General features: G+C 34.6%; 1 protein-coding gene across 2 annotated transcripts; it reads right to left on the reverse strand.

The window, feature by feature from the left end:
- Positions 1-3,215: 3,215 nt before the first annotated feature.
- Positions 3,216-15,742, reverse strand: LOC114533298 (zinc finger protein 239-like). 2 transcript variants are annotated; one of them, XM_028554808.1, is made up of 3 exons: positions 15,520-15,742; positions 7,022-8,004; positions 3,216-4,026 (listed from the first exon to the last, which is right to left on the reverse strand). In XM_028554808.1, exons 2-3 carry the CDS (start codon positions 7,999-8,001, stop codon positions 3,978-3,980), a joined length of 1,029 nt encoding a protein of 342 aa, XP_028410609.1. In that variant the 5' UTR covers positions 8,002-8,004; positions 15,520-15,742; the 3' UTR covers positions 3,216-3,977. The 2 variants fall into 2 exon arrangements, with proteins under 2 accessions (XP_028410609.1, XP_028410607.1); XM_028554806.1 differs by lacking the exon at positions 3,216-4,026 and adding an exon at positions 5,848-6,562 and having other exon boundaries at positions 6,867-8,004.
- Between the last annotated feature and the right edge of the window lie 762 nt (positions 15,743-16,504).

Here is a 16,504-nt window from a genome sequence, read left to right on the forward strand (position 1 = left end):
AATAAATTATCAAAATTCCTACGTCGAGTTCGTTTCATTCTACGCACCGCGTCTACCCCTGTAGATTTTTTGGGAACTCGTTGACAACTTGACATTGAATTTCTGTCCCAGTAAAGCTACACATGGTATGGGAGATATAGAAATTGAGAAAAGTATGGAAATATTTTTCTGCACGTGGTAACACTGTAGTCATCAAACTTTACCCTCAAATTTTTGTGAAAAAAATTGCAAAAATACGACAAGATTCTTACCTTTTTTCTGCAAGTTAAGTTGCTCATCTATAGTCAGTGGTAAATTATTTAATTATTAAATACCATGAAATATAACATCAGACGTCTCATACAACTTCCGAAGTTTTAAGTTACGCTTCGACTGGTTTTTGCACGAGAATGTTTTGATTTCTTTTCTTTTTGTCCTGATGAAAACGGAGTTTATAAATGAAATTATAATGTCCTTTATCACATAACACATTCAGATTTAAAGTGAAATACATTTGAGAATATTAAAGTTTTGTTTACCACAAAATAATTACTTTTTAAAGCTGTGCCGGATGAAATATTATCAAGTGTAAAATCGTCCGACTTACTTATACACGGTGAATTCGGTCGAAAATTTGGTCTTGTTATTTGTTAAACCGTGAAAAGTCCTGATCTCATTCGAGTTTCCCTCTAATTTAGTAAAAATACATATATTCCATATCTATAAAAATATAAATTTGTAAATTTCATCAAAATTTTGCTAAATGACAGTTATTCATTGACGTTTGAAAATACAAATTTTTTTCGCGACTAATCAAGAGCTTAGTAGTTCACACTGGCGCATGCGTAAAACGTAGAAGACCGTCCATAGCGTGAGGTCCATTGCATAATGGCGGACGACTTTGATTTCGCATTTGCATATCGTGGGTATAAATATCCGAGCGGAATTAGTACCCTCGCACGGTGCTCCGCACCGGCTCGGGGAAAAGACGTTTGAACTTAGGCCGTGGCTATGTATAATTTATAGCGATGTAATTATATTGTCATATTCACAATTGCCTTTCACCATTTTATTATTTTTTCGAGTGAATTATTTATGTTATATATTTGCATCTTGATTTAAATGGGAATGTGAAACCGTGAATCGTGAATATGCATCCCCCAGGCTGCTGGCAGATTTGGTACACGTGTAAAAGAAAAAAATCGTGGCGTTTGTCGCAGACGTGCTTTGCAGGTTGGTGGTACTTGGTATAGCATAACTTTTTAAAAATGATTTTTTTTTTACTTTTTTTGAAAGATCATTCAGTGTATATGGATAGAAAAAAGATTTAGCTTGGAACGAGCGTGTCTACGTTAGTTAAATTTGCATTCATGGTGCATCGCACGGAAAACATGATACATCAAATCTTGGGGTTAGGGTTAGGGGTAGGGTATATATCGAACTTGTCATGCATGTGTGAGCAGCAATTTACCGGTTTTCATAGCGAGTTGGGCTACATCTTTGGCGAATTGGGCGCAGTAGATTAATCATTGTCGTCACTCTGTAATGAAGTTTGTTGTTCATACTTTGTAAGCAATTCCATAAAGGTAGGACATATTCCCCCCTCATTTTTACTCCCCTATAGAGTTTAGAGAATTATAAGGTATTCAGAGAATGTCAAGCCTCAAGTTGGAGAAGCCTTTGTTAGCGTTACTACAATACATCATCATTCTTTAGGTACTATAAACCATTATGCAACTTTAATTATAGTTTCTTTATTAACCATAATCTGGGTTTGTTTGTGTTATCAGGCTAAAGGCGCTGGAGGCAACGAATGGCAAACTCAGCTAAAAAAAATTGGATCCGAAGAAACTTGTAGAAGCTAGCCATTATTGATATACATTTCTTAACTAGAAATACATGCATGCAGCAACCCCTCGCCTCAGTTGAGCAGAATTAGTTAAGCATGGGGATGGTAACATGATTGTTAGAAAATTTTATGTGCGTTGGGGGTTTTGGAGGGTACATCATAGTATAGTGAGAAAAAGAAATTGAAAAAATATGGAATATTTTTCTGCACGTGGAAACACTGTAGTCATAGCAACTCGCAACGGCCGTATATTTTTAAAGAATCAAAGTTTACCCTCATATTTTTGTGAAAAAATGGCAGAAATACGACAAAATTCCTACCTTTTTCTGGATGTTAAGTTACTCATCTATAGTCAGTGTTATGGTAAATTATTTTGAGAATAAATACCATGAAATATAACATCAGACTTCTTATACAACTTACGAAGTTTTATGTTTCGCTTCGACCGGTTTTGATTTTCTTTTGTTATTATGAAAAAGGAGTTTATAAATGGAATTATAATGTCGTTTATCACATAACACATTCAGAGTTATAGTAGAGAAACTGAGAATATTAAAGTTGTGTTTGCCACAAAAGAATTACTTTTTAAAGCTGCGCCGGATGAAATATTACCAATTGTAAAATCTTCCGACTTTATTATACACGATGAGTTCGGTCGAAACTCGAAAATTTGCTTTGTTATTTGTTCAACCGTGAAAAGTCCTGACCACATTCGAGTTTCCCACCAATTTAAATAAAAAATACATATATTCCATATGACAGTTATTCATTGATGTTTGAAAATACAAATTTTTTTCTCGACCAATGAAGAACTTAGTAGTTCACATTGGCCCGTGCGCATAACGTAGAAGACCGTCCATGGCGTGAGGTCCATTGCATAATGGCGGACGACTTTGATTTCGCATTTGCACATCGTAGGTGTAAATATCCGAGGGGAATTAGTACCCTCGCACGGTGCTCCGCACCGGCTCCGGGATAAATTGCTTTGCGAAAGAAGCTAGTACATATAATAATTATCATAAATTATATTAGGCAAAAATTTTTTAAAATGTGCTTTTGAAAACCGCTTGAAAATTTATTTTGACATGAAGCCTCATATCCTAATTATATAAGTTATTTTATATTAATTTTTATATAGGATTTTGTCTTCTCTTGTCTTGTCTCGTCATTACCTGACTGACCATAATTGTTTGCATTATTCTTTTATATATATGAAAAATGCAAAAGCAACGAAAAAAATTTTGCGACTCTGGAAAAATGTGAGCAAAAATGTGATAATTTAAAGGATTGTCTTCTTGATTAACGAGATTCGACTAGCGACCACATTGAAGGAACTCAAACTTTCTGTCGTTTCATTTTAATATCCCTTTTTTAAACATAATTGGTTTATTAATCTTTGACCATTATGCACCTTTAATTAACGTTCCTTTATTTACCGTACTTATTGGAATGGTGTTATATCTCTAGACCTTAAATTAAAAGGCTTTCGATTGTGTTGATCAAAGTATTTTTATTACTGAATAATAAAATAAGACTTTGTGGAATATAATAGAAAATGCTTATGCTTATTACTATAAATTTTTACTATTACTAGCACTGATCACAGATTAGTGACGTGCGTTCGGAATAGATTTTTGGTTAACGATCATTAACAAAAAGGTTAACATTATCACTTCACAGGCTCATAGCGTATGTGACTCAAAAGGTTACCCGCAATATGAGTAATTTAAGAACAGCGATGGCTCATATATACTCTAATTAACAACAAAATGTCAAAATAAAACGAGCACTTAGTCTCCTGTTACTATGACGACACATCAGAAAGTAGCAAATCTGATCCCAAATCTCAGTATGACACTGCTGGGATGCATTCTCGTTCGTCGAACTCAAATAAAAAAATGACAGTAATATTTTTGTTGATTAAGCGACAAACATAATAAACGAGGCGTGATTAGTGATTGCTTCACCTCCTTGCAGATTCAAAGTTGTTTCAATGAAGTATTCAACGGAATCGAAGTTGCTGCCAATTTAAATTTTCTCTATTTTTAAACAATAAAACATACTCATGAAGTCTTCTAGCACACGTCGCACGACGTTTACGCATTAGTTATATGCGAGAGGGAAATTTAGTAAAAGATGCATGCATGTTTTATGAAGGAGATTTGGTATACAAAGAAGTGCATTGTGTTCCACTATAATAGTAGACAGAGACCGTGCATGCGCAATGAAGAAAATAAGAGGTTTACATCCCCTGCGAGAACAAAGAAATTCGTCACCCTTGTGTACGCATGGAGAACCGATTCTTTTTTGTCGTAATGCATTGCTAGTTACCCCAGTAGAGGTGCTGTATACTATAATTTGTAGCAAGTATGATATATCATGTAGTCACTTACCTATTATCATTAATGCTGGTTTGTCAAAGGCCGGTACGTAGCTACTAATTCCACCTGGAGATTTTAATTACGCGCCCGGGGATGCAAATGCGAAATTGAAGTTGAGCACCATAATGTCATATAGACGTTCAGCGTTTTTGTAAGTTGTGCACTTGCGTGCATGAGTTCAATACAAGTTTAAACAGGGAACTATAGCAAACGTTGCAAACGTTGCAAACGTGTGATTGCCTAAATTGTAATATTGGTTCGCGAATGTGAAAAGAAAAAATGTGAAAGGGAAGGTAAAATGTGCCTTGGTACCTAAAAACTTTGATTTAAATGGATGATAAAGCTTTTTGAGAGCGTTTTTTGAGAGTAAGTGTGATTTACATATATTGTATTTTAAGCACGTATTTATTATTACCAACCAATGTATGACTTTTCTTTGAAGTTATTCAGCAATTTCGTTTCAATTAATTGGAATTAGAAAAGCAATTATTTCAAATTAAGTTTAATAAAGGTGAATTTGGTTGAAAAAACAGTTAAAATTTCGCTAAAAATTGTAGTATTTAAAACTATTCGTCGCGCATTGATAGTTGAATTTGAAGCTCAAGAGCATTTCGCTGTTAGAAATATATGTTACAGTATAGTCCCCCGCTAACTCAAGCTAAATCCAATTCCCCTTGAATTTGACAGTGTTTTCTATAATAATTTACTCCGCTTAACTCGATCGAACTCGCTTAAATCGAACTCTTCGCTAATTCAAACAAATTTTGTTTTCCCTTGGTGAAATATATCCAGTTAACTCGAACTTTGGTTTCGAATCATAGATCAGAAAACTTTAAAATGTGAGAAGATAACGTTTTGACAGCTGATTTGATTTGATTTGATTTGATTTAACAGCTTTATTGATCTGGCATAAAGAAAGGATTAACATACAATATATATATATATATATATATATATATATATATATTATATATATAAATATATATATATATATATATACACCCATTTGCAAAAACGTTGGCCGCAGATAGATAGATAGATAGATAGATACTCGAAGTCTAATTAGAATTGCATATGAATACATTTGCATGGGATTTCAATCATATTACACAACATATGCAATTCTAATTAGATTTCGGGTATCTATCTATATATCTATCTGCGGCAAACGTTTTTGCAAATGGGTGTATATATATAATATATATATAATATATATATAATATATATATAATATATATATAATATATATATTATATATATATATATATATATATATATATATATATATATACACATATATATAGAGGTGGAGGTGCGAACGAGACAAAAGTCCCATCTATCGAAACTATCGAAATAACAACAAGTTAATCGGTGTATAAATGTAGTTACATAATTGATTTTAAATTTCAAAAGATTTTCTGTAGTGCCACGGTCTTTATTGATCTAGCTTTTTTAGTTCCTTTTGTATTCTTTCGATCTTTTTAATTTTAAAACGTCGCCCACTCTCGGTGACCATTCATATTGGCAGGCATGATATCTCTTGAAGAATGATTCGATTGGATTTTATACCTTACTGTATTACTTATAATAAACGTAATCTGACACCAACTCCGGTTAACTCGAACAATTTTTCTTTCCCCTTGGAGGTTCGAGTTAGCGAGGGACTACTGTAATGGCTTCAGGCGAGGGGATATTGCATGCGTGTTCTTCTATTTTTATATCGTTCTTGCGTCTGGTGGTTCATTATATACATTACATTATATGTCGCGCTTGCGTCTGGTAGTACATATACTGGTGGTACTGATAGCAAGCCTTTTTATGAAAATTATCAACCTTTGTAGCTAATGTCAAAAGGCAGTTAAACTATTCAACAACAGCAAAATATATATGCCAAAATGTCTGGTGTAATTCGATAATAAACTTTAATCTAAAGTTATTAATATTCTTGTATGCTTGCATGGTGACATCAATAAGTAAATTAGCTTGTTGGTAATACAAGCTAACTAAGCTTACGTGGTGCACCTACAAGCTAATTTACTAAAAATTAACAGTTTTTGTTTCGATTTCGATAATGTACTTACTATAATCAATGTATTGAGGAGCGCGACATAGGCAAGTCATTAGGACTACGTAAGCGCCGAACTTTTCACAGCTACACAATTTTCTATTTTACAACAAGTTTGGTACTCGCGATTATCCTTTTTCACCCTAGTTGGGACGGAGAAAAATATCTACCTTTCTTTATTTCAACTCCGCTCTGTCTCTCCAACTTTGAAATTAAACCGTTTGCCAGTGACATGGGGCCGTCCACCGAAAATGTTGAATCTTACCAAATTAAACGGTGTGCTACACGCTGCGAGAAAGAAAACAATAAAGAAGTTTAAAAAGTTTTTAAGGTTTAAATCAAAGCTTTATTGCTGAATGCTCCCACCCTGCCTTCTAACTGTCTATTTCTTGAACCCACCTAACTAAGCTGCTGGACTCAAATAGACTCTTCACTCTCTTTCACTGAATGCTGGAAATATAAAGTTGATATCCGATTTGGGGCGTGTTTTTAAAGACATCGTGCACAAGCACGAGTTTAATCGGTAGAAATGCTGGTGATTTCCATGAGAACATCTATTCCCGTAAACATTTTACACTCTAAGTTCACTCACATTCTTAATGTGCGAAGAATAATCATGTCAGAAGAATCTCGAAATCTCTCCCACAATCATCAAATCCAACAGGTTTCTTTCTAGCGTGTGTTTTTGCATGTCTTGATAAGCCACCACGCTGTAAGAATCTCTTCTTACAAATAGCACATTCATAAGGTTTCTCTCCAGAGTGCATTCTTTTATGTCTAGCCACGCTACTAGATTGCGAGAATCTCTTTTTACAAATATCGCATTCATAAGATTTTTCTCCTGTGTGTGTTCTTTTATGACCAGTCAATTGAGCAAAAGTACAAAACCTTCTCTCGCAAACATGACATTCATAATCTTTCTCTCCACTGTGTGTTCTTTGATGTCTTGCTAAACCACCATACTGTGAGAAGCGCTGCTTACAAACATCACATTCATAAAGTTTTTCCCCAGTGTGCGTCCTTCTATGTTTGGCTAAGCCAGCAGGCTGTAAGAATCTCTTCTTACAAATATCACATTCATGAGGTTTCTCTCCAGTGTGAGTTCTTTGGTGTCTAACTAAATTATTACTACGCGAAAATCTCGTCTTACAAATCTCACATTCATAAGGTTTCTCCCCAGTGTGTGTTCTTTGATGCGTTACTAAATTATTAGCACGTGAAAAATTCTTCTTACAAACATCGCATTCATAAGGCTTTTCCCCAGTGTGTGTTTTTTGATGTCTAACCAAATTGTTACGACGCGAAAATCTCTTCTTACAAACATCACATTTATATGGTTTCTCGCCAGTGTGTGTTCTTTTATGTATAGCCAGGTAGTAACTGCGTGAAAATTGCTTGTTACAGAAATCACACTTATAAGGCTTTCCTCCGGTGTGCGTTTTTTGATGATTAACCAAAATACTAACATGTGAAAATATCTTCTTACAAAAATCACATTTATAAGGTTTCTCTCTAGTGTGTGTTTTCTTATGTCTTGTTAAATCGCTCCTTTCACGAAATATCTTCTTACAAACATCACATTCATGTAACTTCCCTCCCATATGTGTCCTTTTATGTCTTTTTAAATAGCTTGATTGAAAAAAACTCCTATTACTAAAATTGCACTCATGTGGCCTTTGAGTTCCAGTTTCAGTTTCTAGATCCAAGCTGCATGATGATGAGTACATGTTCTGAAAATATTCACAAATTTCATGTCATCACACGCCCTATTTAATTCTAACTAGAAATACATTCAAGCAAACCCTTGCCATTTAAACGTACCAAATAATTTCTTGAGCTTGACAAGCCCGTATTGTAAAAATTCAAATCAGTCGATAATAGATATTCCTATTATTCGAAAACAAATATAATTTATAGTCATCAAAGTAATCCTTTTAATCGATCCGTTTAAAGGCAGACAGTTTATGAACGCTCATAGCTAATGCGTAAGGCTCAAAAATTCAACCTTCAAACAAGCAAAACAATACAAAATCCTCATGCAGGGCTAAAAGTTGTCTATTGATCGATATGTTTGCGGTTGACTTTTCAAAGCGTTTAAGTAATAATCTTCTTTTACAATTTTACCAAAAAAGCCGCTCACAGGCCGGATACATGCAGTACTCCAGAATAGTGCTGTTTTAGAACTTATAATTTAAACACTTTTGCTGGTGCTGTTTAATACCTGTCCTCCTGGTGTGGGAGCTAATTCAATTCTCCAAACGTTGAGCTAAATAATCGGATTGCTGAATTGAGTCCTTTGGCTTTGGCATATAAATGTATTGGCTATCTGTAAAACAAGGAACGGGGAATCGGGGAAAGGAATGTGGAAAGGAACGGGAAACGGTAAAACCAGGAATAAGAAGAGCCGGAATCTGTAAATCCAGGAATGAGAAAAGCCGGAATCTGTAAAACCGGAATGAGAAAAGCCGGAATCTGTAAAACCAGGAATGAGAAAAGCCGGAATCTGTAAAACCCGGAATGAGAAAAGCCGGAATCTGTAAAAACAAGAATGAGGAAACCCGGAATCTGTAAAACAAGGAATGAAAAAAGCCGGAATCTGTAAAAGCAGGAATGAGAAAAGCCGGAATCTGTAAAACCAGGAATGGACTGAGCTACTAGCCCCTTCTATATTATTACCATAGTATTCTATTTCCAATGCTCTCACTTGCACTCCTTTTGTTTTGAGTATGGGAGCATTGATCGAGCGCTCAGGTGCATATGTGGTACAAGTGCATCCGATATTCTGGGATCACAACGAATTTTCAGTGATCGGGCTGCGCGGGTGGGTCGCCGCCGCTATCTTCCTGGGCGCTCGATCGAATTTGAAGTGGGAGATGCAGTGAGATCCACCTTATTTATAGCCACCATTCCCCCTTAATTGGGGCTTATACGCTTCATTTAAATGCATTATGCCTGATAATCTGTATTATTTTCTTCTTCGTGCTTTGTTTCGAGCGTTGTGAATATATATATATATATATATATATATATATATATATATATATATATATATATATATATATATATATATATATATATATATATATATATATATATATATATATATATATATATATATATATATAATATACAAATATGGTTACACAATTGTGAAGTTCATTTATTTCTCTTTCATATGACACGCTGCACGTATCATTTAGTTGAAAAGTGAAGGAGTACTGGTTCGACAAAAAAAGTTCATAAAAATCACAATTTTCCGCCGATGGGGATTGGACGTTTGTTTTATTGAAAGTTAGTGGACCCCAAAGGGCTTTAAAATTTAATTGTTACTGAAAACTAAAATGCAAATTTATCGCAAAAATTCTGCTTATTCAATGTTCAACGATAGCTTTGAAGAACACAATGCCTGAATTAAGCACGGAACAACGAACATTTATTGTTTAAATTTGCACTTCCTTTTGTTTGGAGGTCTCACTTCGAATTCCCATCGGCGGAAAAACTTGATTTCGAGCAACAATTTTTAAAAGACGATAACTCGGCCAGTTTTGGTCGTGTCGATATAAGAACGGTATAATCGCAAGCTAAATAAGCTAATCTTTGTTGCCATATAAAAATCATATCGTTTACTTTAGTATTTTATACACAGCAGCCTGTCAAAGTTGGATTCGAATTCTTTTTATACACACTGTATTATTTCTTCAACAATAATATCTTGTTTGAGAATTCGAAATTGGAATGTCTGTTTTTGGAGGCTTTTCGTCGTTAGTCGAACGCACAACAAGCCAGACGCTGAGAAGAATGTCGGCGAAGTTGATGGTTTACCGTGCTTCAATTATATTATATTCTTGGTTTTACAGATTCCGGCTTTTCTCATTCCTGGTTTTACCGTTCCCCGTTCCTTTCCCCATTCTTTTCCCCGATTCCCCTTTTTTTTTACAGATAGCCTAAATGTATTTGCTGCGGAGCGAGCGAGTCTGAAGCGAGCGAGCGTAGCAGCAGTTTAATTTGTTTAGAAAGCGGGTTCTGAACTTAATTCTTTTCAGCGCAAGGAATTGTGGTCGTGCGCGTTTTTTATGCGTAGAACACAAATTTTAAACTCGCTCATATCCATGTGCTCTTTATTTCGATGGACAGGATCTTCAAATTTGTGTTAAATTTTGAAGCTTCTGTTCTATTTTGACTATTCAAGGTAAGATATTTTCATCTTTCGCTCATATGTTACGTTTACAGTTGTTTACAGTTTTAATTTGTATATTTATGAAACGCTAAAAGCATACAATCGATCACAGCTAGATTCACACTGTTTATATACGAACTATATAAATTCTTCCAGAATATTAAGATGTACCATCCAATTTGCTAATTTGCTTTGTTTGACGGCAGTTGAGCCGTCAGTGCTGTGAAGCAAATCAAGTCTTACATACAGATGCCTTAAAGTCTTTTTTATCCATTGGCATTTTGTATTCTTTTGCTGATTTCCATATTTTGCATCAAATGATGTTTCAAGTATGCGGCTAGAGGCTTGCGAATCGTGTTTATTAGACATTGACAGTGTTCTCGCTAACAGGTATTAATTCATGTACAGTCCCAGCGAGTTAACGCTCAATAGAGGTTCACTTTACGTGTTTTAAACCTGCTATTGCTATTAGTTAAAACGGATTTAGTTTACTAACATTTCATATAACAATTCACTTGGACCCTAAAATGCTCGCAGCAATCCTTACCTTCCATTGTAACATAGTTTATATAATATAGCAAGTCTCAAAGTTCATCTATTCCCGAATCTGATTGGTTAACAATGCGTCACATCTGACTGTTTACCGCAAAATCTTGTTTGTTTGATTTGAACTATAGTGTGATCGCGGGGATTAATGCATTAACATCCCATTAAAATTCTCAAGCCCAAAATTTATCCTGCTTTAATGGCTTACCCGGGGTAAATTACATCATCGAATGTCGATAATACTTAACACGAGCTTAATTAAAGTCATGTTTCTATTTAAGATTTAGCAATTGCAAACTTACCCTGGCTGCGGCCAGTTGTATATAAAAGATAGATTAACTTTTAACTGTAGTTATGAACAGAAATGGCTAATCAGAGTCGTGTATATCTGAGTTACATAGGATTTCATTATGGAAAATGTAGTTAGGGAGTTTTATACAACCGGCCCTTTCGGTGTAAATCAGGCTTTTTCCTTGATGACAAAGAGTTTGGAGTGACAATTAAGTATAGCCTACATACAACTCATTTCGTTGCAGAATTCAAAAAGGCATGTTTCAGAAGTTAATAGACCATGTTTTGATACAACAGTTATGACCCACATACTACGTACAATGGATGCAATTATAGCTATAGCCTAGAGTGGTATATATCATATATAGCAATTTAATGTAACATTCAATCTACAGGGTGAGTAAAAAAAAAGTGCCCCCTATTGAAATGAAGCCTTTGTTGATTTGAATGCATGATCAACGCAGTAGTGTGTAAATAGCATAGTTATTAGGTTGAGGCATTCAAATAAAGCGTCTTGCTTTCAATTGGGTTTATCATAATATTAAGGCAATCAGATTCTAACAAAGGCTTGATTTCAATAGAGGGGACTTTTTTCTGACTCACCCTGTAGTTTGGCCCTATAGGGGAATACGATTTTAATTCCAATCAAACATTTTCACTTCTATGCACAAAAACCTTGTGTGGAAATTATCCTTAACTAATGCATCGACATATTTTGAATGGTGTCGTTAATGGACGCTAATTATTTTATTATGTTATCATCCGACCAAACAATGACACTATGCGAGCAACAGAGTACAAAAGACACATATGAAAAATGCGGTGATTTTGCAATTCCCAAACGAACATGTGCATTTATCACAATACAGGGTGTCCCAAAAAAAACCGAAAACTATTGAAATCACTCATTGTTAAAATTTGAATGCCGTGTGCACGAATTTTAGCCCGTGGGGATTTAATGCAACTCAGTAAAATGCTAAATGCTTTGTGTTGCTGGAGAAAGGGACATGTCGAAGGTCATGGTGATTGAGATGCACTTTTAAATATTGTTAATAAATATCATTTTCGCGTACGAGCAAATTTTACTGAATCATATGCATGCATAAAAATGCTTATGGCAAACATTTACACAGGCTTGTGGGTCCCAACAGAGTGCTTAGGCATTCAAACTCTAACAATTACATTGTTATGGGTGATTTCAATAGTTTTCGTTTTTTTGGGACACCTTGTAGTTTGTGGTTGCACTTTGCAGGCGAGAAAACAGTTAGATTGATAAATAGGGCATTTGGTGGATATTCGGTTCCAAAGTCATGGAAAATTACAAGGAAGAAAGCGTTAATATCATGTTAAAAGTTACACGGGAAGGTAATAAAAGGCAGAATGGCACATATACATGTCAAAACGTCGACATTTTTAACGATGTGAAAGCGCTACGTGAGTTCCTGTTCAAGCAGTTTAAAGAGGAACTTAGCAGATTTCAGCAGATTTCAGCGTGATTAGCAGATTTCGGTTATTTCTATAATACAAAACAACGTGTATTCCACATTACCGCTATACAGTATAATAACAGCCTTAAGTTCATCATCGCACTACTCCCACGAGATGATTATATTTATACTCAACAATGCTTTTCCAATAATAACTTCAATCGTTGCATAATTATGCATAAAATGCCATCAATCCCTTCATGCCTCTTGCGCGTGGAATATATATTGGGCTATTGCCTGTCACAAACTTAATTGAATCAGCTGTATACCTGATGAGTTAGTACGCATTGATGACTACGATTTACTTCGTGTTGATCGAAATAGAAATGGAGCAGGTTCTTATAGAAATAGAGGGGGTGGCGGTGTTTGGCTTTGTTCCCACAGATTTCGAAGCTATCACGTTAGAAATTAAACAAGCAAGTAATGGATCTTTTATGATCTATTTACCGGCCTCATGCCCCCCCCCCCTCCCCCCATCGCAATGTTCTCAAAAATTAATTCATATCCTAGCAGGTTTAAACTGTAATATCACATGCCAACGCGATTAACTGTCAGTGATAGAAACCCATTTTGTCTCTGCAGTAATTGAGTATACGTACGCTGATTTTGGCTAACTGATTTTGACTAATTGGCTTGTTCTTATAAATACATTATCAACTATGTTGCAAATTCAGCTTCTTTAAAACTTAAATTTATTTTGCCTTATTGCCTTTAGTTGCATGGGAGATATTATGACTGTATATCCGTTAGTAACAGCCCAGGAATTAAATTGATCAATAATTGAAATATTTTTGGAACATGATGATCGTTATTTATCAATTCACAAAACCCAACTCGTTATTTTGTTCGATATTTTTATATACTTATACGGTAATCCACCCATATAAAATTATTTCGTTATTTCAATATTCCTCACATACTCGGTAAATCCATTGAGATATTTTGCTCAATATTCCCTATACTAGGCGGTAAATACACCCAGAAATTCCACAAATTATAATGCTTTTGCTTTTGCACGACTTCTTGCTGCTTTAATTTCTTATTTCATTTTACATTTGCAAGGATTTATTAGAAGCAGCGCATCCAATTCGAAGCTAAAAAACCCGGTCCACTTTGCGCAATGAGTGGCGCAACATTATTAATAAAAACCTTGAGAGTTCAACCACTGTGTTATTATAAAAACAGTACACTTGAAGATAAATTCCTGCTGCATTTTGAATTTAAGGAAATATTCTTCTTCATATTTTTAACACCAAATGTTTAATATGAATATTTTAAATCCAATCGCCTCATAATGCAGTCTATACTTTGCTAAATTTATCTATGAGGTCAAATTTTTGTTAATATATGCACGTGCAAGTATTGCAATTAATAAGTACAGCAGAATTGCACAAGTATAACGTTCGCAAATTGGTAGGTAGGGTCGGAGAAACTTATTCTTCACATTACACGATACTTCGCCTTTGGTGAATAAAAAAACCCACTAGTTTTCACAAAATCCTTAGATTTATTGCTAAACGCCTAAATTTTTCCTGTCTTGCTTGGGCATGAAAAACTGTTATTGTCTGTTGTCTGTTATCACGCGCATTGATCAATGAAAAATGTCTTAATTTTGTAATCGTTAGCCATCAATCCACCATGCAAATTCCCCAAACTCGTTAAATTGACATAAATACTAGACGCTGTAATACTAGACACTTTTAAATTAAGCGCCTATAGATTAAAAGCTTCTGCGAATCATTTTCCTGGATGGTGTGGTTTTATAGAATTTCGAAATGATGTTTCAGAAGTTCATGGATGAACAAAGTTTTGATAAGAAAAATACTATACGCTTAGAGTATAGCATTGCTTATATTATTTTTCGCAAATTGAAATTGCAAATTAATTCTGTATAGCAGTTAAGTCACATATATAACTCCATTTTGTTAAACTAAACCAGTGACACCGTGTATTAGGCATCGTGGTTTAGTGCTAGTATACAATAATTAAAGATTGGCAGGAAAAATGAATGTCGTGGCAGATTATAATAAATAAACCTCTCATAACCGCATAAATGCCAACAGTTGACAATAAAGTTATTTAATTTTTTGCTGGACAGTGCAACTCTCGCCCGATGCATGGCAAAGCAATTGCATGTTTGACGGAATACTTTTCATATACTGAACAATTATACACATATTGTCAGACCGCGACCATTGGGAAAGTCTATGCTATTGTGTGCCGTACGTAGAGCAGACATGCTTGACCATGCTTCTTTCCTATAATGTGCTTCGTGCACAGTTTATAGAAATTGAAGCAAGCATCCTAACATTAATTGATTAAACACAGATTTACAGTCATTTTATATAGATTGACCTTTAAACAAAAGGATTAGCTACTAGGCAAATTATTTATTCGCTCTATTGAACAACATTCTAGAATTGAACTTAAGTATACCATATCGAAAAATATAGCTACTATGTATTCTAATAAATTTTAAAATATTTCTTAAAATCGCCCGTATCGAAAGTTGTTGTTGTCACTGAAAAATTGCAATTTAAAAGGTAAAGTATATATATTATCTACCATGCATTTATCAAATTCATGGAATGATATTCTGTATTCCAATAACTTAATTTCGTAAAGTTTTAACTTCTTTGCCTAGAAAACCTCGGTGAAAAGATCGAGAGCGCTAATTACGGCTAAAACATTTATGACGTATATTCTCGAACATTATATACATGCATATTTTCCAACACGCTTACCTCTGTATATTTAAACTGAAAAATTGGCTTGCTTGTATTCTTATCGGAGAGCTTTATAGCAGCAGTTTAATTTCTACCGAGTCTTCAAAGCAATGCTATAATATTGTATAAGGTGTTGATATTACTCTTCCAACTTCCTGATTCGCAGTAACTATAACATCAACTCTAAACGGTGAATCATATAATCCTTATAAGCCTGTCACACATGCCTTTCTCATTATTGAAAGGATTGCATTTTTTGAGTCTGTTTGTCAGCTTTGATATTGATTCGCTGTTTGTCATAAGCTGAATGAGCGTTTCCTGTCAGCATGCACGCGGTCATATATACCATGCATTTCCTGTATAAGTAGCTGAAAATTACACTTTGGTGATAAATCATGCAACAAAAGTGGAGAAATTTTTCATTTCCCGAATCAAAAGCAAATGCATGAGCTTAAACATACAAAGATCGTGCTAGGAGCTTCCTATATTTTCATTTAGTTGACCAATATATTCTTGCGAAGGCGTCTCGACTCTACTTTATAACAAAGGATAACTGATATATTATTACAGTTGTTATGCAGTGTCTGAAGATTGCGACTACAATAATGATAAACTTGGTACAATTACAAGAACAATATGCAAATGTTTTTTCTAGTGGAAGACACGTACAATTAATTTGGTTTACTATATTACTATATACTTACCCTTGATCGAAACGGCCGGTAATTTTATCGCAAATCCGGTTTCGAAGAGCATGCATATAATTTTGGTGAGATTTGATGATTTCCGCTATGTAAACCACAATCATCTATATGCTGCACATTTTTACAATTTACACAAATTACACGGAGATTACACGTTTTCCTAACTTTGTGTTTCGCTAGGCGGAATAAAGGAAACACATGCATTCATTGTTTTGAATACCCATTCGGTAATAATTGTAAACATAATATATAGTTCACGCAATATGCAGTCTCTCTTAATAATTTGCTATATAGCAGAC

The sequence above is a fragment of the Dendronephthya gigantea genome, unplaced genomic scaffold (genome assembly GCF_004324835.1).
Source record: "Dendronephthya gigantea isolate DGI-Jeju-01 unplaced genomic scaffold, DenGig_1.0 000089F, whole genome shotgun sequence".
Taxonomy (NCBI): Eukaryota; Metazoa; Cnidaria; class Anthozoa; order Malacalcyonacea; family Nephtheidae; genus Dendronephthya; species Dendronephthya gigantea.